The sequence below is a fragment of the Chiloscyllium plagiosum genome, chromosome 6 (assembly GCF_004010195.1).
Source record: "Chiloscyllium plagiosum isolate BGI_BamShark_2017 chromosome 6, ASM401019v2, whole genome shotgun sequence".
Lineage (NCBI taxonomy): Eukaryota > Metazoa > Chordata > Chondrichthyes > Orectolobiformes > Hemiscylliidae > Chiloscyllium > Chiloscyllium plagiosum.
Genome location: NC_057715.1, coordinates 95,771,999 through 95,795,827, shown reverse-complemented (window position 1 = coordinate 95,795,827; position 23,829 = coordinate 95,771,999). Strand labels below are relative to the sequence as shown.

General features: G+C 41.8%; 1 protein-coding gene and 1 non-coding gene across 6 annotated transcripts in view; both read right to left on the bottom strand.

Annotated features, from left to right (window-relative positions):
* LOC122550843 (F-BAR and double SH3 domains protein 2-like) overlaps positions 1-23,829 on the bottom strand; it is a 229,516-nt gene that overhangs the window by 138,012 nt on the left and 67,675 nt on the right. For all 5 annotated transcript variants that reach the window (XM_043692169.1, XM_043692170.1, XM_043692172.1 and 2 more), the window contains exons 4-5: positions 16,926-17,005; positions 8,875-9,019 (exon numbers count right to left, since the gene is read on the bottom strand). In XM_043692169.1, coding sequence (XP_043548104.1) covers positions 8,875-9,019; positions 16,926-17,005 — 225 coding nt within the window. The remainder of the gene's footprint in view (positions 1-8,874; positions 9,020-16,925; positions 17,006-23,829) is intronic.
* trnaw-cca lies at positions 5,887-5,958 on the bottom strand. Its single transcript has one exon. It is a non-coding gene; the product is annotated as a tRNA-Trp (tRNA).

Below are 23,829 nucleotides of genomic sequence, written 5' to 3'. Positions count from 1 at the left end.
ATAATGAAGCAAATAACTGACCTGCTGAATCCCCAACGCCTGCCCATCATCGACAAGACACAAATCAGGAATGTGATGGAATACTCCCTTACTTGCCTGATGGGTGCAGTCCCAACACCACACAAGAAGCTTGACACCATCCACGACAAAGCAGCCCGCTTGATTGGCATTACAGCCACAAGCATTCACTCCCTCCACCGACGCTTGGTAGCAACAGTGTGGACTATCTAGAAGATGCACTGCAGAAATTCACAAAAGATCCTCAGACAGCAACTTCCAAACCCACAACCAATTCCATCCAGAAGGACAAGAGCAGCAGATACATGGGGACACTAGCACCTTCAAGTTCCCCTTCAAGCCTCTTACCAACCTGACTTAGAAAAATATCACCATTTCTTCACTGACGCTGGGTCAAAGTCCTGGAATTTCTTCCAGGTGCACTGTAGCTTTCATGAAGGCAAGTCACCACCATCTTCTCAAGGGCAATTCAGGACAGGCAATAAATGCTGGCTCGCTGGTGATGCCCACACCCCACAAATGAATAAAAAAAACGCCCTCCTTAAACTTTGGGATGTCTCTCTATTCCCAATGGCTGCAGCGGTACAAGGAAGCAGACTACCACGTGAAGGACAATTAGTGATGTGCAATAAATGATGGCCAGCTAGTGATGCCCACATCACATGAATTAATAAAATAAAAATATTAATTCACCTTTAAACTTTGCTCTAGTGGAAAAGTATTAATTCCTCAATTAGGTTTTTACTACTATAATCCATGGTTATGTTCCAATGAATCTAGATAGCACTTCAATTTATTTTATATCCCTCCTTCAATTCACTGGTCAAAACTTATTCTAAATACAGCCTCACGATGGAGATAAAGTTTTGAAATTAGGAGCATAAAACCTTGGAGAGGTGTTTTAAGATTAAAGGTTATGAGAAATTGGAATGCACAGACTCTTGAGACAATAGTGCAGGACTAGCAGGAGTCAGAGTCGTAGAGATGTACAGCATGGAAACAGACACTTCGGTCCAATCTGTCCAGGCCGACCAGATATCCCAATCCAATCTAGTCCCACCTGCCAGCACCCAGCCCATATCCCTCCAAACCCTTCCTATTCATATACTCATCCAAATGCCTCTTAAAATGTTGCAATTGTACCAGCCTCCACCACATCCTCTGGCAGTTCATTCCATACACGTACACCACCCTTTGCGTGAAAAGGTTGCCTCTTAGGTGCCTTTTATATCTTTCCCCTCTCACCCTAAACCTATGTCCTCTAGTTCTGGACTCCTCGACCCCAGGGAAATGACTTTGTCTATTTATCCTATCCATGCCCCTCATAATTTTCTAAACCTCTATAAGGTCACCCCTCAGCCTCTGACGCTCCAGGGAAAACAGCTCCAGCCTGCTCAGCCTCTCCCTGTAGCTCAAATCCTCCAACCCTGGCAACATCCTTGTAAATCTTTTCTGAACCCTTTCAAGTTTCACAACATCTTTCCGATAGGAAAGAGACCAGAATTGCACGCAATATTCCAAACAGTGGCCTAACCAATGTCCTGTACAGCCCCAACATGACCTTCTAATTCCTGTACTCAATACTCTGACCAATAAAGGAAAGCATACCAAACGCCGCCTTCACTATCCTATCTACCTGCGACTCCACTTTCAATGAGCTATGAACCTGCACTCCAAGGTCTCTTTGTTCAGCAACACTCCCTAGGACCTTACCATTAAGTGTATAAGTCCTGCTAAGATTTGCTTTCCCAAAATGCAGCACCTTGCATTTATCTGAATTAAACTCCATCTGCCACTTCTGAGCCCATTGGCCCATATGGTCGAGATCCTGTTGTAATCTGAGGTAACCCTCTTCGCTATCCACTACACCTCCAATTTTGGTGTCATCTGCAAACTTACTAACTGTACCTCTTATGCTCGCATCCAAATCATTTATGTAAATGACAAAAAGTAGGGGGACCAGCAGCGATCCTTGTGGCACTCCACTGGTCACAGGCCTCCAGTCTGAAAAACAACCCTCCACCACCACCCTCTGTCTTCTACCTTTGAGCCAGTCCTGTATCCAAATGGCTAGTTCTCCCTTTATTCCATGAGATCTAACCTTGCTAATCAGTCTCCCAGGGGGAACCTTGTCGAATGCTTTACTGAAGTCCATATAGATCACATCTACAGGAGTGGTTAAAAAATGAAATACATTGGAAAGTAATGAAAAGAAATGAAGGAAAAACTGGAATTTAAAGATAAAGAGCTGTGATGAACAAAATTTGTACAAAAACATGACTTATTGTACTCATGCTGAATTTCAGAACACATTATCCAATTTGTTTTGATCAGTATTTCACAAGAAAACTACAATACTGTTCAGAGTGTAACAAAACAGGCTTTAAAAAGCCTCAACATTTTATGATTGAGTTAAGTTTTAAAAGCATCCATGAGAAAAAACAGAAACCAAACAAATAAATGTTATGGTTTATTTTACTTTTAAAATCCACGACCAGGTTTATTTAGGAAAAGCACAGGTAATACTGCAGAAGGAATGATTCATTATGAGGCCACAAAACTGAATGACACTAAATAGTTTTGCTTTTATTGTTTCTAAGTGGATGAAGATCAGCCAAGGTTCAATAAAAATGCACATAGGTTTAAAATTTTCATTTTCCCAATTATAAAATGGATAAGAGCAGCTATAAGGTAATGACAAGCAGTTTGCTCAGAAATACATTTTCAAAGTACTTTTTAAGAATCATGCAAAACCCCTCATGAATTAATTTAATTGTAATTTGTTATTGCTTGTGTTCTGCTTGTAATGAATTCATGTGTCAACATTTTGAAAATCTTGATTTCAATTTCCTCAATCTATTCTCTTAAGAAAACAAAGTTAATACAGGCTAATGACTGAACATATACATAAAGATGGTAACCACTTAAAATGCAACTTGTGCATTTATTATTCAACAGATTTCCTAACAAAAGTTCATTGACATATAATCAAATTATACAGAAAATATTCTATATTTTCACCAGGGATGAAAAACGTTGTTTCAACCTTTTACTAGGTTCTGGGAAATGATCATTGAACAAGAGGTCAAAAAGCAAATAAAATTTTATATAGCACTTTTCATCCATCAAGATACTAAAAGATATTTCACTAAATTAGCCACTGTTAATTAGGCATGTGGAAGCCAATTTCAAATAGCAAACTGTCATTTAAAAAAAGTGAGGTCAGTAAGTTAATGAATTTAGCGATTTCCATCAAGAAGTAAATGCAATCAATCAGATAACATACACGACAACAACCCTGCTGTTCTGCAAGAAAGAGAGCCATGAGGTCTTTTATAACCTTCTAATTAAGCTGATATGATTTAAAATATGGTACAGTACTTCCAAGAAAAAAATGTGGGAACAAGAATATACCATTCAGCTCCATGAGTATTAGATGCTGGCTGAGCTGAATATCTCAACTTCATTTACTCATTTTTTTCTCATATTTTGAAGCACTTGCATAACAACATAAAAAATTCAATTTTGAAAACTTTAATTCACCCAGGCATTTTGGGTGAATTCTAGATTTTGATTTCAATGTGAAGTGCTTCTTTATTTCACTATTAAATGATTGAGCCCTAATTTTAATACTCCATCACAGAACATTGTCTCTCCATATCTACCCTAATGAATCTAGATTGTTTCAAGCTCCACTGAGAACAAACATTTTCTCATTGAGGCAAATATGCCACCTCCAATAGCGAATAATTACAATCATGGTCATAGCAGGGCTCAAAATAATTTTTCATTTTAGGGCTCCTTTTGAGTTTTTCTCAAGGTCTTCTTTATAATTTCCAAGGCCTACATTCTCATTCTCACTAACTCATTTATTAGGTGATGCCATTATGTATTAAGGATACCTTCTATACTTGTGTTGACAAATCGGATATTTGGACTCAAAAGAAAGTGGATAATTAATCAATATCCTCAAAACTTATAACACACAAGGAAAGCATTAATTTTCTACATACCATGATATTTAAATTGTTATGAAATAAATGAACAGAGTCTAGATTAGAGTGGTGAACGTCCTCCAGACCAAAGGGGTAGCCATAGGCACCCGTATGGGCCCCAGCTATGCCTGTCTCTTTGCCAGATGCCAGTCCATCTTCCGTAGTTACACTGGCACCACTCCCCACCTCTTCCTCCGCTACATTGATGACTGCATCAGCGCCACCTCGTGCTCCTGCGAGGAAGTTGAGCAGTTCATCAACTTCACCAACACATTCCATTCCAACCTTAAATTCACCTGGACCATCTCTGACATCTCTGGACCTCTCCATCTCCATCAATAACAACCGACTTAACACTGACATTTTTTTACAAACCAACAGACTCCCACAGCTACTTGGATTACACCTCTTCCCATCCTACCTCCTGCATAAATGCTATCCCATATTCCCAATTCCTCCGCCGTATCTGCTCCCAGGATGACCAGTTCCACCACAGAACACACCAGATGGCCTCCTTCTTTAAAGACCGCAATTTCCCTTACCAAGTGGTTGAAGATGCCCTCCAATGCATCTCATCCACATCCTGCACCTCCGCCCTCAAACCCCATCCCTCCAACCGTAACAAGGACAGAATCCCCCCCCGGTTCTCACTTTCTACCCTACCAACCTCCGCAGAAACTACATCATCTGCCGACATTTCTGCCACCTCCAAACGGACCCGATCACCAGGGATATATTTCCCTCCCCACTCCTTTCCGTGAAGACCGTTCCCTCCATGACTGCCTGGTCAGGTCCACGTGCCCCCAACAACCTCCCCTCCCAGCACCTGCACCCACACCTCCCCCCTCACTTCCATCCAAGTCCCCAAAGGAGCCTTCCACATCCAAAGTTTCACATGCATATCCACCGACGTCATTTACTGTATCCGTTGCTCCCAATGCAGTCTCCTCTACTGCCCGACCGCCCCGTGGCCCAACATTTCAACTCCCCCTCCCACTCTGCCAAGGACATGCAGGTCTTGGGCCTCCTCCACCACCACTCTCTCATCACCCGACGCCTGGAGGAAGAACGCCTCATCTTCCTCCTCGGAACACTTCAACCCCAGGGCATCAATGTGGACTTTACCAGTTTCCTCATTTCCCCTCCCCCCCCCCCATCTCACCGCAGTTCCAGCCTTCCAGCTCAGCACTGTCCCCATGACCTGTCCTACCTGCCTACCTTCCTTCCCACTTATCCACTCCTTTCTCCTCCCTGACCTATCACCTTCATCCCCACCCCCATCCACCCATTGTACTCTTTGCTACCTTCTCCCCAGCCCCACCCCCCCTCCCATTATCTCTCCACCCTGGAGACTCCCTGCCTTCATTCCTGATGAAGGGCTTTTGCCTGAAACATCGATTGTCCTGCTCCTTGGATGCGGCCTGACTTGTGCTTTTCCAGCACTACTCTAATCTAGACTCTGATTTCCAGCATCTGCAGACCTCACTTTTGCCTATGAAATAATGGGCATATTCACAAATGTATTTTTCAAAAATAGATACTCTGACACATGAAAATCCCTAAACACACCTTTCACAGACTGGTGAGATCACAGCTGATACATTTCCATTACATATTCACAATGCTTGAACATTTTAATTAAACAGTTAATACCCTATTCACTGCATCACAGATCTCAATCTTGGATTTAAATTAAGAATTGATTGTGTTCATTTCAGTACCATTGACTATACTTCTTTTTCCAAACATGCAGTGGCAAACTAGATAGTCAACTTTCATTATAAGGAATTAATTACTTCAGCGATTTGATGTTTACTTAGATTACCGCTAGTTGAATATTCTTTTGTTGACCAATTAAAATTGTTGACTTCAGTGAGCCTTACGTGATTCGAACACGCAGCCTTCTGATCTGGAGTCAGACACGCTGCCGTTGCGCCACAAGCTCACTTTTCTCTTACATTCTTCCTCTTCCCATAAAGCCCTCGCAACCTCTGTTTCCCCCATCTCCCTCATACCCCTCTTGCAATCTCCTTCTCACCCTGACACTTCTTGTAGTTTCCTTTTCTACCCACTTCCTTCTCACAGCCTCCTTTTTCCCCAGACCCCAAAAACCATTTGCTCCACACCTCAATGCCTGCTCCTCCCAATTTGCCCTCTTCCAGTTAACACCTCAATCTGAAAGATTTACGCACTTGTTTTTCTTCACTATGTCCTACACATGACATGGGTGCTGGGGATAAATAAGCACTATTGCTGTTAGGCGGTGGCATGGGGGGGAAAAAAAAGTGTCAGAGGTTCTGTTCACTCTTAAAAAAAAAGATAAGAAAAAAACATTAAACTGAGACTCAGCAGACAGAACTCTTAGACTGGGCAAAAGGCCCCACATCCCAGCCAAAGTTGGCTCTCAGTTTGTGGCAAGGCCTACATAATCTAACGGGCTACAAAATGAAGCAGAGCAGACTAACAAACAAAAATATATCCCTCCCCATTGTGCTCAATGCATTTTATGCTTGCTTCGAACATAAGGTCCATGAAGTGGTGTCGCCTGCCCCAACAGCGTCGGATGTACCTGCTCCCTCAGTCACCACTGCAGATATCAGATCTGCTTCTTGAGGATGGATCAACGGAAAACAAGTAGCCCAGACAGACTCCCTAGCCGTGCACTCAGATCCTGCACGCACCAGCTGGTAGGAGCATTCGCTGACATTTTTAACCTCTCCTTACTACGATCTGAAGTCCTCACCTGCTTTAAGAAGGCCATCATCATTCAAGTAGCAAAGAAAACTCATACAGAGCGCTTCAGTGACTACCGCCCTGTGGCTCTGACTTATGAAGCACTTTGAGAGGTTAGTCATATCAACTCTAGCCTCCCAGCCTGTCTTGATCCCTTGCAATTTGTCTTCTGTCACAACAGGTTCACTGCAGATGTGATCTCCCTGGTGCTACATTCATTCCTGGAACATCTAGATATTAAAGATACCTACATCAGGCTCTTACTCATTGAAGGCGAGCTGTAGTCAACACTGTAACCCCCACCAAAATAACCTCCAAACTCCAAGACCTAGGTCTGTGCTTCACTCTCTGAAACTGAATCCTCGACCTCCTGACCCACAGGCTGCAATCAGTGAGAATAGGCAACAGCAACTCCTCCATGACAATCCCCAACTCTGGCACCCTGCGAGGCTGCATACTCAGCACCTTACTATACACCCTGTACACTCATGACTGTGTTGCCAAATATTGTTCTGACTCCATCTCAAAGCTAGTCAACGTTGCCACCTTTGTAGGCCATATCTTGAACAGTGATGAGATGGAATACAGGAAAGAGAGAGCGCTTGGTGGCGTGGTGTAAAGATTACAATCTCTCCCTCAATGTCTGCAAAATGAAAGAGCTGGTCATTGACATCAGAAAGTAAGGTGGAGGGCACACCCCTATCTACATCAATGGATCTGATGTGGAGATGGTCGAGAGCAACAAATTTGTTTGCGTGACGATCAGCAACAATCTGTCCTGCTCAACCCACGTTGATGCGATGGTCAAGAAAGTGCAACAACATTTTAGCTTCTTCAGGAGGCTAAGGAAATTTGCTATGTCTGTAAAGACGGTTACCAATTTTTATAGATGCATCATAGGAAGCATTCCATCTAAATGCATCACAGCTTGGTATGGCAACTGCTTTGCCTAGGACCATAAGAAACTACAGAGTGGTGAACACAGCCCTGGTCCATCATGCAAGCCAACCTTCTATCCACTGACTCCATCAATACTTCCTGCTGTCTTCGAAAGGCAGCCTACATTATCAAAGACCCCTCCTACCCCAGTTATAATCCCTTCCAACCTCTTCCATTGGGCAGTAGATACAAAAGCTTAAACAGATTCAAGACCAACTTCTTCCCAATTGTGATTAGACTTCTGATTGGACATTTCAAATTTAATGTTGACCTTGCTCTTTGTACACCTTCTCTGCAACTGTAACATTGTCTTCCTCGCTCAGTTCTACTACCCTTATGCATTTTGTCTGGCGTGATTTGCCTGTACTGCATGCAAAACAAAAATTTTCACTGTACCTAGGTACATGTGACAAAGTAAATCAAATCAAATCTTATCAATAATGCTTTATCAGTAGCAAGCACAGGAGAAAATCAGACAATGACTGGAGGATCATCTCCTCAGCCTTCCCTTCCATTTCATTCATGGGATTGCTTTTCCTTGATTGATTCCATCATGAGTGAAATTTCCCAGGTGATTTGAGGACTTTGCAGGTGAATTTGTCAACTACTCTTGTGTAATTTGAACGCTGATCATAGGAAACATGAACTGCAGAAACTAAATACAGAAACAATAAGATAGTTTCCTGCCATTCTTGATTATTTACCTTATTTATTCCCTTTTGCTTGCTTGATCTGATTGCTCTATTGCAATTGCTTTTTATGTTTTTGTCTTTCCCCTGCCATTTGACATTTTTCTTGGTTCCACTGACCAAACTCTTTGGTTTCTTTGTCTCTCTCCGATGACTGCAATACAGTCTGTGCTAGTCCAGGTCTAAGATAAAGTACAGCTCGCACTATATTAAATTGATCACAAGCAACATATGCTGCTAGGCTATTACAAAATAAAATATTTTTAAAATTGCTTGGATCACTGATCATTTAGAGTAGAAAATAACACGTGTAGCTATCACACCAACTTGAGTGAAAGGAAAACAATTCAAATACTATTTCTGATATAATTGTTTAGTGAAACATTACACTGTGGAAAAATGGAATTTCAAAAAAGATTGTAACAACCTGGGAAGTTATCCATTGCTTCAACTAGCCCTGAATATGAAGGCATTTCTCAATTAGATTTATTTCTAAATACCTTTTTTAGCTGCTGCTCTTTAATACTTTTTATAATTTTAGCAGGCTCCAAGATCTGATTCCTATAGTTTTCAGATGCAATAATTCGAGACTGGGCCAAATGTAAGGTTCCTTCAAGGTAGGACTTCCATACTGCAAGCATGCTCCTATAGGAAGAAACACAATATTCAGAATTTTTGGGTACTTTGCCAACAGAAACATTGGGCTATGATAGTTTCTCATCACACTCCATAGTGAGAAATTATGGGGTTAGGAAGAAACTTAATTGCTTGGAGATGCCAAATTCTACAAGACATTCAAACATTGTTCTTTCAAATCTGCATTGGACTAAATTTCAGCCAAACGAAACAAAAATCCCAAATACACTTTTCCTTATGTTCATTCATGGTATGAGGGATGTTGGCTAGGCCAGCATTTATCGGCTATCCCTAACTAACCTAGAACTGTTTAGTCACTAGACCATTTCAGAGGGCAGCTGAGTAAGCTACACTGAAGAAGATCTGGAGTTGCGTGCAAGTTAGAAAAGGTAAGAACAGAAGACACCCTTCTTTAAAGGACATAAGTGAAGCAGATGAGTTTTCATGACAATCAACAGTGGATATATGGCTGCTGTCAGGTTAGCTTTCAATTCCATATTTCTGTCGAATTCAAATTTCACAATCTACCATGCTGGGACTTGAATCTATATTCCCAAAACACTAGAGCCCAGGGTTCTGGATTAGAAGTCCAGTCTCATTACGATCATGTCATTGCATCCCCTTAATTGTTATACAGTGCTTTTATAAATACTGAGTTAGACTCTGATTCACTGATCTTAAGAAATCACAGAACAGAGATTTAGAATTTTTCCACAATTAAAATAACACATCTGTGCTTCAATCTGTAAAGACTTTACAACATTCAATACGACCTATGGTGATAACAGAGCAAAGTTCAAAAACAGGTCTGAAAAATAGCGACCAAAGACAGAAAAATCTAAAAATACTTAATATTATTATTTATAGTAAATGCTTCCCAGCCATTTCTTAAAGGTGGAATTATTGGACTTTAAGTAGGTAGTTTTCCCATTGTTTCCTCCTAACAACATCAATACAGCGGACTGGTGCACTTGCATCAAATTACCAATGTGACCTCAGTACTTCAACCTTCAATGCAGTCAGAATATTCAATGCAGGATGAAGTCTAAATCAGCAACAGAATGTTATCTTGTTGGATTGCATACATGTGAAGTGAAGCAAAGGACATTGGCAGTGTGCCAGTAAGTGAGTAGGGGATAATGACTGAATGGGGCATGGTGTGAGCAAACTTTTGATTTAGTTTAATTTTTAATAACCAGCCACCAAAAATGAGCATGTAAATATCTGTTTTGTCTCTTTCCTTCCTGTCAAGCATGCTTTTTGCCTCTACCGGTTAACATGATGGCACTGCTGAAACTAGTAATGCTGTTATAAATGAATAATGTTAATTTGCACTGCAGCACAGAAAATCAATGGAACACCAACTACATTTGCACTGTTAAAAAATGTTATTAATCAATTAAATCTCATTGTGAGCATTAAAAATTCGTATTGGCAGGAACGACACTAATACTTTCGCATATATGACTAATGCATAGAACAAACAGCAGAAATTCATTGGTACAGTTGGAATCTTCCATTGCATAAACAGCATAACTTAGATAATGGCATTCCAAAATATTACTTAAAGTCTATAATCTTTCCAAACAGCTTTGATGTTTACATTATATACATACTGTTATTTGCCAGTTATATAAACAAACAATTTGGAAGAGAATATAGGAGGCATGCCGAGGAAATTTGCAGATGACACCAAACTCGGTGGTATAATGGAGAGTGAAGATTAACTAAGAGTCCAATGGGATCTTGATCAACTGGGGCAGTGGGCTGAGAAACGGCAGATAGCGTTTAATTCAGATAAATGCAACGTGTTGGGGCAAACCAGGGTAGGACTTACAGTTAATGGTAGGGCCCTGAGGAGAATGAGGAGTGCAGGTAGATGGTTCCTTGAAGGTGGCACTATAGGTAGAGTGGGATGTGAAGGCAGCATTTGGCATGCTTGCCTTCATTGGTCAAAGCAATCATGACAGGAGCTGGGATGGCGTGTTAAGACTACAAGATAGGATGGATGCTATTACATTGGAAAGGGTGCAAAGCTCAATTACAAGCATGTAACTGAGCCTGGAAGGATTGAGTTGGGAGGAGAGGCTGGACAGGGTGGGCTTTTCTTTCCCCTGGAGAAGAGGAGACTGACAGTGACCTTACAGAAGTTTGATAAAATCATGTGGTGCACCGGTAAGGTGAATAGCCAAGGTCATTTCTCCAGAGTAGGGGAGTACAAAACTATATGGCATAGGTTTAAGGTAAGAGGGGAAAGATTTAAAAGGGACATGAGGAACAACCTTTTCTCACAGATGGTGCTGCATACGTGGAACAAATTGCTACAGGAAGTGGTAGAGGACAGTACAATTACAACATCTAAAAGACATTTGGACAGGTACTTGGATAGGAAAGGTTTAAGAGGGATATCAACCAAACATAGGCAAACTGACAAATTCAATGTAGGTGCGACATGGTGGCTCAGTGGTTAGCACTGCAGCCTCACAGCACCAGGATCCCAGGTTCGATTCCAGCCTCGGGTGCCTGTCCATGTGGAGTTTGCACATTCTCCCCGTGACTGCGTGGGTTTCCTCCAGGTGCTCTGGTTTCCTCCTACAGTCCAAAGATGTGCAGGTCAGGTGGATTGGCCATGCTAAATTGCCCACAGTTAGTTGCATTAGTCAGAGGGAAACGGGTCTGAGTGGGTTACTCTTCAGAGGGTTGGTGTGGACTGGTTGGGCCGAAGGGCCGGTTTCCATACTGTAGGGAATCTAATCTAATAAAAAATCTGGCCAGCATGGATGAGCCATGCTGCATGATTCTGAATCATGCAATGCCTGGCCTGCCTGCTTCCCCTTGCTTTTACCACAATGTTACCAGCAGTGGGGATGGCCAGGCATCCCACATGATGGCCTCAATTCACCCAATGGTAATCTTCAAAGCACCTTTTATTAAGGCTATTGCTGGTTTCTACCCCAACAGGCCAGCCCAGCAGGATTGCTTGCACGAGCTGGGCTGCCCAGTTTTAAAGAGTCCCTCCAGCCCAGATCAACACCCTCCCTAAGATTTTACTCCCACCACTCACTGCTCCAAGATGTAACAGATGTCCCCAAAGGACTCGCAAATTACAGAATCCTATCTCTCTCCCTGGGGCCTGCTAGCTTGACACAATGTGAGATGCCCCAACGAACTCATCTCTGCATACCTCGACACAGTCCTGTCCCCCTTAGTCCAAGAACTCCCCACCTACGTTCGGGACACCACCCATGCCCTCCACCTCCTCCATGATTTTCGCTTCCCCAGTCCCCAACGCCTCATCTTTACCATGGGCATCCAGGCCCTGTACACCTCCATCCCCCCCATCACGAAGGACTCAATGCCCTCCGCTTCTTCCTTTCCTGCCGTACCAACCAGTACCCTTCCACTGACACCCTCCTTCGACTGACTGAACTGGTCCTCACTCTGAACAACTTCTCTTTCCAATCCTCCCACTTCCTCCAAACCAAAAGGAGTAGCCATGGGCATCCGCATGGGCCCCAGCTATGCCTGCCTCTTCGTAGGATATGTGAAACAGTCCATCTTCCGCAGCTACACTGGCACCACCCCCACCTTTTCCTCCGCTACATCGACGACTGTATCGGCGCTGCCTCGTGCTCCCACGAGGAGGTTGAACAGTTTATCCACTTTACTTACACCTTCCACCCCGACCTCAAATTTACCTGGACCATCTCAGACTCCTCCCTCCCCTTCCTAGACCTCTCCATTTCTATCTCGGGCGACCGAATCAACACGGACATTTACTATAAACCGACTGACTCCCACAGCTACCTAGCCTACACTTCCTCCCACCCTGCCCCCTGTAAAAACGCCATCCCATATTCCCAATTCCTTCGTCTCCGCTGCATCTGCTCCCAGGAGGACCAGTTCCAATACCGTACAACCCAGATGGCCTCTTTCTTCAAAGACCGTAATTTCCCCACAGATGTGATCGACGGTGCTCCCCACCGCATCTCCTCCACTTCCCACTCCTCCGCCCTTGAGCCCTGCCCCTCCAATCGCCACCAGGACAGAACCCCACTAGTCCTCACCTACCACCCCATCAACCTCTAGATACATCGTATCATCCATCTTCATTTCCGCCACCTCCAAACGGACCCCACCACCAGGGATATATTTCCCTCCCCTCCCCTATCAACGTTCCAAAAAGACCACTCCCTCCGTGACTCCCTCGTCAGGTCCACACCCCCCACCAACCCAACCTCCACTCCCGCCACCTTCTCCTGCAACCGCAAGAAATGCAAACTTTGCGCCCACACCTCCCCCCTCACTTCCCTCCAAGGTCCCAAGGGACCTCCATCTCCAGACCATAGCAACACGACAGCTGGAGGAAGAGCGCCTCATCTTCCGCATAGGAACCCTCCAACCACAAGGGATGAACTCAGATTTCTCCAGTTTCCTCATTTCCCCCCCCCACCTTGTTCCAGTCCCAACCCTCGAACTCAGCACCACCTTCCTAATCTGCAATCTTCTTCCTGACCTCTCCGCCCCCACTCCTACTCCAGCCTATCATCCTCACCTTAACCTCCTTCCACCTATCGCATTTCCAACGCCCCTCCCCCAAGTCCCTCCTCACTACTTTTTATCTTAGCCTGCTTGGCACACTTTCCTCATTCCTGAAGAAGGGCTCACGCCAGAAACGTCGATGTTCCTGCTCCTTTTGTGCTGCCTGACCTGCTGCGCTTTTCCAGCAACACATTTTCAACAATGTGAGATGCTCAAATCTTGATCTGTTACTGCACCCCTCAATGCCAAAGTGCTGGAGGACTGCTGACCTCCAACTGACCAACAGTCTGAAGCAGGTCATCCTGATCCAGAGGGTGGAAATCCCATCTCCATTCTAGTAATGGCAAATTGGCCACTTCTGTACAGCGTGCTACCTTCCTGACTTTTTTTTTGCCAGAGTACAGACAATCTGGCACCTGAGATAATCCAAACCTTTTTTCCCCAAGTCTAGGTTAGGAATGGAGCATTTTGATACCCTTTGAATCCAACAATTAGTGAAGAAAGCAGCTATTTGTGCTGACTCAATCCTCTGGTGAATCAATCTTTTCCCACCAAATCTTAAAACATTATGCCCAAATTTTAACTCTCAGTTGTAGGAATCCCCCAGTAGAAGTGGGAGACAACAAAAAAAGTGCAAATATGTTCATTCAGCTGCTACCAGTATAAGATATTAAATGTTATGAAGACAGTTTGTAGAAATTGGGAATTTTTAGCACCAAGGGTGACAGAAAGAAGATCCTTGTGTCTTTGGCTTCCAGAGGATAAAGAAATGCAAAAGGCTGGAACAGTTTAACTGCAGCTGGAGTTCAGGGTTAGGGCAGTTCATTATTGAAGTTAAATCGGACAAAACTGTATCTTTTTTACTGACTGTTCACTCTTTAATAAGAACTTGCTGTCAATGGGAGCAAGGCTTATGATACATATACTTAAGTTAATGCATTTTAGCACTGAATCAAATAAGACACAGACAGCTCTCAGATTCCAGGGGTCAAATGGCCTACCTTCTATGTTTCTAAGTAAATTATATCGCAAATAGTACACTGGCCTTCACCTCAAGAGAAATGGAGTATAGGAGTAGGAAGGTCTTGCTGAAATTGTACAAGAACTTGGTCAGACCACACCTGGACTTGGTGAGATGGAGTATTGTGTGCAGATTTGATCTCCTTACCTAAGGAAGGATGTTCAGAAAGGAGTGCGACAAAAATTTACCAGACTGATGCCTGGGATGATAGGACTGATATAAGGAGAGAGACTGGGTCAGTTAGAACTATATTCACTGGAATTTAGAAGAACAAGGGAGAGGGATCTCATAGAAACCTATCAAATTCTAACAGGACAGGGTAAACGCAGTATGTTCCCAATGAGCAGGGAGCCCTGAACCAGGGTCGCAGTTTAACAATGTGTGTTATGGGGAAAACGTAGGGACTAGGTACTGAGCTTGAATTATCAGCCATGATCTTACTGAATGGTGGAGTTGGCTCGTCGGGCCTACTAGCCTATTCCTGCTCTTATTTTCTATGTTTCTACATAGAAAAATTACAGGAAATTTAAAAGCATCAGATACTCAAATGAATAACAAGACCATAAGGATTGCAAACTCTGGAAAATTATGAAAATTAATATTTAACCAATGCAGAGGGGAAATTTTAAATTAATACAGGTGGGATTGGGGCAAGTCTAAGTTTGAGATGGCATTTCACAGGATATATATGTAAGTAGAGACCTATGGCTTCAAACATTATTACCCTTGAAAGTAGAGGTGCATAGAGCCCAAAAAAAACTTTTCACAGATATTCAAAAGATTTTAAAATATTTGAGGACAAATAGTAGTTGAGGCAAAGGTGAGCATCCCATTTGAAGAAAACTTGAATGAAATAGTTTAAGAAGCAAGTTGTCTGGGGAATGAGTTGACCAGCACTCTGCAGGTATCATCACCTTTAAGCTGTAAACATTTATAGGTCCACATTTCCAAAGGATTATGCTGGACTACATATTGGTGAAATGTTTCTAGTAGTTGGCAAGAGGACTAGAGGTGACATGGTTAAAAGGAACACAAAGTGACAAACAAGTTAGAAAGTTTTCTTACGAGACCAAGGGTAGTTACAATGTAGGAAAGTAGTGGTAATGCCATTGGGCAAGTAATTCAGAAGCCCAAGCTCAGACCTGTAGGTTCAATTCCTACAGCAACAGTTGGTGGAATTTAAAAATTGATTAATGAAATCTAGAATTGAAAGCTAGTCTCTCTAATGGTGACCATGAAATATGAAAAAAAAACATTGGTTCACCAATACTCTTTGTGGAAGGAAATCGGCCATACTTATCTGCGCTAGCGTACGTGTAACTCCAGACAACAGCAATGTTGTTGACTCTTAACTGCCCTCTGAAATGACCATAACAAGCTACTCTGTTAGAGGGCACTTGGGGAGGGACAACATATATGTTAGTTTTTGCGAGCAACATCCATGTCCCATGAAAGAATAAGAATAAATGGTTGTTAAAGTAGGCTCTTCAAATACATAATCAGATAATTGCTTGAAAAGAGATAAATGTAGAATATACCTCGCATTCTGCTTTCGGATAGTTGGTCCATGTGGAGAAAAGCCACCAGTATTGATTTGATGGGGCAAGCAATGTTTCTCTCCTGTACAGTTCTAGGAGTCTATGACATGGAAGTCTATGAAACACGCTCATCACCAGTGTATCTCTCTGACCATTTTTTAAAAATGCGAAAGAGAGAATGCTTGGACTAAAGAATAAATACCAAGATAAAACTATTTCACTTCCAGGCTTTTGTACATTTAAAATAAACCTTTCCCTTAATTAAAAAAAAAAGCCTGCACTCATTTGAGTGATTAGCTATTGAAATGGCTAAGAATAAGCCATTGTATAACTCAGCCCGAGGTATTCCTTTAATAAGCCAAGCCAATTCAATGAAACATAATGAAACAACTGCTCATAATACAGACAAGTCATATACAGTAAAATAACTTTTCAAAGCTGAACATTTAACAAAACTAAATTCATTTAAGAGCACTGAATCAAAATATCTACAGTAAATTGAGTATTCAGGTAGCCTTTAAAATTTGACATAAAATAACAAATGGTCATTTTTGAATCATTATAAATTTTAGGGACTTCTTGACAGAATAGTCAAAAGTATTGTGATAAATTACATTTACATAAAAATAAAATGCACTGAGTGGGATTTGTTCCATGCAAGATTGTTAGATTAATAAATAACTGCACATGCACCGACAATTTCTATCATCTCCTGCAAGTACAAAGTGAATAGTAGAGGTTACTTGATTTCAGGATCTATCAATCTGATGTTGCCTACACGTAATACTCTCTCTCATACACATAACACACTTACCTGTTATGTTCACTTTTTTCATCAAGTTTTAATCCAACCCATTCTCTCTTAAGATATTGGGTGGCTAGTTTCTGCAGAGCCTGAAAACAAGATAAATAATTTCAGTAGCATAATAGTAAAAGGTAACTTGTTATAATAGTCAAAAACACTGCATTTACGGACTAATAATTTAATATAAAGCTTTTATGAAATCAATGGCATAGGAAAGTACTATATCACACAGTTTAACTGATTAAAAAAAATCAGAGTGGAGAGCAGAATATCATAAATTTCAATTGTTTTCACATTCTCCCCCTTCACCACACCACACCTATTTGGCTCTGTCTCATTTCATTATGGTCGAATGGAAATTTTGGAACATTGTGAATGACATTTCAACAATGGTGAAAATGAAAATATTACAGCTGCTGCAACATAAAAACGGCATTAATGAAAGTTTATGGTTCTTTGTTTGAAGAACTGGTGCATACAGAAGCACACTATCAGAGTGAGCATTTTTGAGATGCTAGATGTAAAGACCATTCAAGGTCCCTTGGCCCCGCTGCATTAAAACCAAAGTTCTACTTCCAAATTGTGGTTTTAAATGCCAAAATATTTTGTTTCATGTTTTTCTGCAATCTGATGAACTTGCTCAGAGATCCTATATTTGCACAAGGTATTGCCAATGGGGCCTAATATTTTGTGGTGACCACCTGATAGTCCCAAATGAATGAAGGCTGTGAGTGGTAATTAACTTATTTACTTAAACACATACGCAGTTTATCAACTCGCCATTTGGATACGGAACTGGTTCGAAGGTGGAAGACAGAGGGTGATGGTGGAGGGTTGCTTTTCAGACTGGAGGCCTGTGACCAATGGTGTGCCACAAGGATTGGTCCTGGGTCCACTGTTTTTGGTCAGTGAATACAGAAGGTACAGTTAATAAGTTTGCAGATGACACCAAAATTTGAGATGTAGTGGAGAGCAAAGGTTACCTCAGAGTACAATGGGATCTTGATTAGATGGGCCAATGGGCTGAGGAGTGGCAGATGGAGTTTAATTTAGATAAGTGCGAGGTGCAACATTTTGGAAAGGCAAATCAGGGCAGGACTTATACACTTAACGGTAAGGTCCTGGGGAGTGTTGCTGAACAAAGAGACCTTGGAGCGCAGGTTCATAGCTCCTTGAAAGGAGAGTCACAGGTAGATAGGATAGTGGAGGTGGTGTTTGGTATGCTTTTCTTAATTGGTCAGAGTACTGAGTATTGGAGTTGGGAGGCCATGTTGTGGCTTTACAGGATGTTGGTTAGGCCAGTTTTGGAATATTACGTGCCATCCTATTGCAAGGATATTGTCAAACTTGAAAGGGTTCAGAAAAGGTTTACAAGGATGTTGCCAGAGAATACATGATGGGCTATAGGGAGAGGCTAAATAGGCTGGGGATTTGAGCTATAGGGATAGTCTAAATAGACTGGGGCTGTTTTTCCTGGAGCATCGGCGGTTGAGGGGAGACCTTATAGAGATTTATAAAATCATGAGAGGCATGGATAGGATAAATAGACAAGGCCTTTTACCTGGAATGGAGGAGTCCAGAACTAGTGGTCATATGTTTAGGGTGAGAGGGGAAAGGTATAAAAAAGTGATCTAAGTGGCAACTTTTTCACACAGAGGGTGGTGCGTGTATGGAATGAGCTGCCGAAGGAAGTAGTGGAGGCTGGTACAATTACAACAAGTAAAAGGCATCTGGATGGGTATATGAAAAGGAAGTACTGGGAGAGATATAGGCCAAGTGCTGGAAAATGGGACTAGATTAGGTTAGGATATCTGGGTTGGCATGGACGAGTTGGACTGAAGGGTCTGTTTCCGTGCTGTACATATCTATGACTCCAATCATAGGCCACAAAAGGACTACAACAATTCTCTCCATGAGAGAGAAGCGACAAGTGCGAAAAAGAAAAGAAAAAAACACAGAGAAATGAGAAGAAACTAAAAGATATAGATGGTATGATCAGTAGCAAATTGATTTCAATGTGGATAAATGTGAGGTGGTGCACTTGGGAGGACAAACAAGGCAAGAGAATACATGATGAATGGGTAGGACCCTGGGAAGTACTGAAGATCAGAGGTATTTTGACGTGCACGTATGCCAGTCCCTTAAGATATCAGGACATGTGGATAAAGCGGTAAGGCAGAATATGGCATACTTGCCTTTATTCGTTGAGACAGAGTTGGAGAGCAAGTGATTATGCTTGAATTGAACAAAACTTTGCTTAGGCCACAGCTAGAATATTGTATGCAGTTCTGAAATCCACATGATGGGAATGATTTGATGGGACTGGCGAGGGCACAGAGGAGAATTACCAGGATTGTTGCCTGGGCTGGAGAGTTTCAGTCATGGAGAGAGATTGGACACACTAAGGATGTTTTCCATAGAACAGAGGAGATTAAAAGGAGACATGATCAAGATGTATAAAATTATGAGGGCATAGATAGGGTAGACAGGAAGAAACCTTCCCTTGATGGCGGGAACAACAATAAGTGGCATGGATTTAAGGTAAGAGACAGAAGTTTAAAGGAATTGTTGTTGAAAAACCTTTTCACCCAGAGGGTGATGGGAATCTGGAACACTCCGCCTGTAAAAGGTGGAAGGGGCATAAACCCTCATTACATTTAAGCAGCATTCAAGGCTATCAGCCAATTACAGGAAAATGGATTAGAATAGTGAGGTGCTTGCTTTTGACTAGTGAGGATTTGATAGTCCCATGGGCCTTTTTCTGTGCTTCTAGGTCTCTCTAAGTCTGAGGAATCAAGAGGGAAGAAACATGAGCACCACTCCATTTATAACTAAAGCACTTTTTACTGCACGTGAAAATTGTTCACAACTATGAAATATATCAGCCTTAATGGCACAATACACACACATTTTTGGAGTATAAAATTTAATAGTGCGTAACTGAGTAAACTATACACACTGTTCAAGTACAATTTCACTTCATTTTATGGTTTAATCCATAGATTATAAGGATTACAATTTAAAAGAAATCCTGAAGTCTTAATCGAGAGAAAATGTAAAAAAAAAGTCCATAAAAACCTATATAGGAAAGAATGTGTGGAATCTTAAACACATTCCATGCTCACAATACTTTGCAATCTCCATACAATTACTCTGCTGGTGATATTATAAAATCAGATGAATACCAAACACAAAATAATATAAACAGAGTCCAAATAATGCAAGTCATTGTACCCTAGCTTCAGAGCATAATTTCATTTAAAGATTTTTTCAGTACAAAGATTTCAATCTTCATGCTTCAGCATTTTTATATATTTCCACTCAATTAACATTGCCACATGCCTTGTTTGGCAGAGATCAGTGAGCTCTTGATCTTTGCAAGTACATCCAGTACATCATTTACACAAAAAATTGACATTTTAAAAAGAGAAATATTTTTGTGCTAAAAATGTAAATGAGAAATTGTTTCTTGTGTGATGGATGCCTTTCTCCCCATTCTAAGCAACTAAATCAAGCGACTTTGAAACAAAAAAGTCAGTTCATTCCCAATTACAATGCACTGGCATAAAGTTAAAAATGTGTTGCTGGAAAAGCGCAGCAGGTCAGACAGCATCCAAGGAGCAGGAGAATCGACGTTTCAGGCATGAGCCTTTCTTCAGGAATGAAGAAGGGCTCATGCCTGAAACGTCGATTCTCCCTTCCTGAAGGAGGGCTCATGCCCGAAACGTCGATTCTCCTGCTCCTTCGATGCTGCCTGACCTGCTGTGCTTTTCCAGCAACACATTTGCAGCTCTGATCTCCAGCATCCGCAGTCCTCACTTTCTCCTGGCATAAAGTTCATGCTAGTTAGATCTGGTAATCAATTCTACAGAACCGGAAGGCCTTAAAACTGATAATTGAACTGTCCTGTTTTCGTATAGGGAAGCAGAAAGTAACATGACACAGATTAGATTAGATTCCCTACAGTGTGGAAACAGACCCTTCGGCCCAACCAGTCCATACTGACCCTCTGAAGAGTAACCCACCCAGACCCATTTCCCTCTGCCTAATGCACCTAACACTATGGGCAATTTAGCATGGCCAATTCACCTGACCCGCACATCTTTGGACTGTGGGAGGAAACCAGAGCACCCAGAAGAAACCCACGCAGACACTAGGAGATTGTGCAAACTCCACACAGTCACTCGAGGCTGGAATCGAATCTGGGACCCTGGTGCTGTGAGGCAGCAGTGCTAACCACAGAGCCACCGTGCCGCTCTAAACTTTAAAGGGTTGGCTATAAAGTGGAACAATCGAATGCCAACAGTATAGAATATTTGATTAGATACCAGTTAAAGCATCTTGCTCAGACAGAAACAAATGCATCAGATGGAATTTTCTGCTTCCAAAGATGATAAGCTTCACAGGATGGTTATTCACAAAAGGAGGTTATTCGGTCAGTCAGCCAGTCAGTCTTGTCTGGTAGGAGGAATGAATTGCTGGGGTTCTACCATACTTGAACATTGCTATCTGCCTGCCTCCAACACAGAACTTAGAAAAAGTAGCAATAGGCTTTTTGCATTCAAACCTTCCCCACTATTCAATAAGATTGCAAGCTGATCAGATCATGGTTTTAGCTCCACTTTCCGTCCCCATAACCCTTAACTCACTTGTCTATTGGTATAGAGCAGACCAGAAGCCCTCAAAATACTTTAAGGTGGTAGCCTAGACCTTTTCTTTTTCTTATTTTAAAGGCTAATGTAAAATGTCCGTTCCCAATGCAATGGAACTGGTCAAACTACAGAATGTTAAGCAAAATACAATTTATATAAACACTTCAGTTAACATACAACCAAACTGAGGAATCGAGAATAACTATTGGAAATTTAACAGAATAATAGATACCCTGCCTCTTACTAATTAACCATTCCAATATAGTAACATCCCACAAACACACCCCTTGGCAAAAAGAGGAAAATTCAGACAGATTCTCACACGCAGTTCTCTAATCCAGGAATAAAAAACATCAAGAGAAGATGTAGAGAGAGAGAAGCTGCCAAAAGTCATTCACTGAGGTCCAACTTTTTTGAGATCCAAATAGCTTCTGCTTAAAGCTAAAACAACTAGAAAGCTTGGCCTGAGAGAGCTGGTCATACCTATTGTTTCAAACCTCTTAAGAAAACAACAACCAACACTTCAAAAGCGGTTTACTGAAGTGGTCTTCAGTAGCCAGCACTGCATCTCTGCCGTACAATACCTCGTCAAAAAAAAGACAAAATAATGTCTTGAAAGCCACAGCATCGTGACACTATCAAAAATATACCAGGTTCAGCATTCAATATCAAAGACCCAGATTTCACTACCTTCTGAATTAGAGAATTCCACAAGTTGACAACTGTTAGCGAAAAATATATCCTCAGTTCTGTCTTAAAAGGGACACTTCTTATTCCAAACCCATGTCTCTTATACCCCACATGAAGGAACAAACTTTGGGAATCCATCCCGCTCAAGACATGCATATACATACAAACATATGAAGTGGAAGAAGATATAGTTTTATTCATTCATTCAACAAGATCATGGCTGAACTGACTAACCTCAAAAATACATTCTTGCCTACCTCCTTAAAAACAAAGAAGCTGCGTTCACCACCTTTTCAGGAAGGTAGTTCCAAGGACTCTCAACCAGATCATAGAATCCCTACAACATGGAAGCAGGCCATTCGGCCTGAGTCTACACCAACCCTCCAAAGAGCATCCCAGCCAGACCCATTCCCTATCCTTTTCCTGTTAGCCTGCATTTCCCATGGCTAACCCACCTAACTACAAATCCCAGGACACTATGGGCAATTTAACATGGCCAATCCTCTTAACCTATACATCTTCATATTGTGGGAGGAAACCAGAGTACCCAGAGGAAACCCATATAGACGTGGGGAGAACATACAAAGTCCACACAGCCACCCAAGGTGAGAACTGAACCCAGGTCTTTGGCACTTTGAGGCAGCAGTGCTAACCACTAAACCACTCTGAGGAACTTTTTTGTCTTCTCTACTTTAAATTCGTTACCTCGGATTTTAATAGGTGGTCCCTAGTTCTAGTTTATCACAAAGGGAAGCATCCTGTTCACATCTACTCTGGCAAGATCTCTGAAAATGTTGCCTATTTCAATCAAGTCACTTTTTACTCTTCTAAACTCCAGCAGATACAAGCCTGTTCAACATTTCCACACAAATTAACCACATCCCATCTCTCCATTCCAAGTAGTAGTCTGGCATGGACAAGTTGGACAGAAGGGTCTGTTTCCGTGCTGTACACCTCTACAACTCTACTAAACCTGCTGAGAGCTGCCTCCAATGCACTTATGCCTTCTTTATATAAGATGACTATTACAACACAGTACGTTAGATGCAGTCTCACCAGTTGCCTATATAACTGAAGCATAGCCTTCCTCCTTCTGTACTTAATTCCCCTTGTGATAAATCATAATACTCTATTGGCTTCGCCAATTATTTGCTGCATCTGCATACTAATTTTTCATGATTCAGATATGAAGTCACCCTCGCCCTCTATATCTCCGAACGCTAGCAAATTTCAGCATTTAGATAATATACTTATTTCTGTTCTTTATACTCAGTGGACAATTTCACTTTTTCCCACATTATACTCTATTTCTCATATCCTTATCCACTCACCTAACCTATTTTTGCAGCCTCCTTACATCCTCTTCACAACTTACATTTCTAAATATCTTTATGGTGCCCACACATTTGGCAACCAGATCTTCTGCCCTATTGTCAATCTATTTTGAATCATGCTGTTCGAGCATGAGTGAAGAATACATTTGGTATGCTTTCCTTTATTGGTCAGAGTATTGAATTCAGGAGATGGGAGTTGAAGGGCTTTTGCCCGAAACTTCAATTTTACTGCTCCTC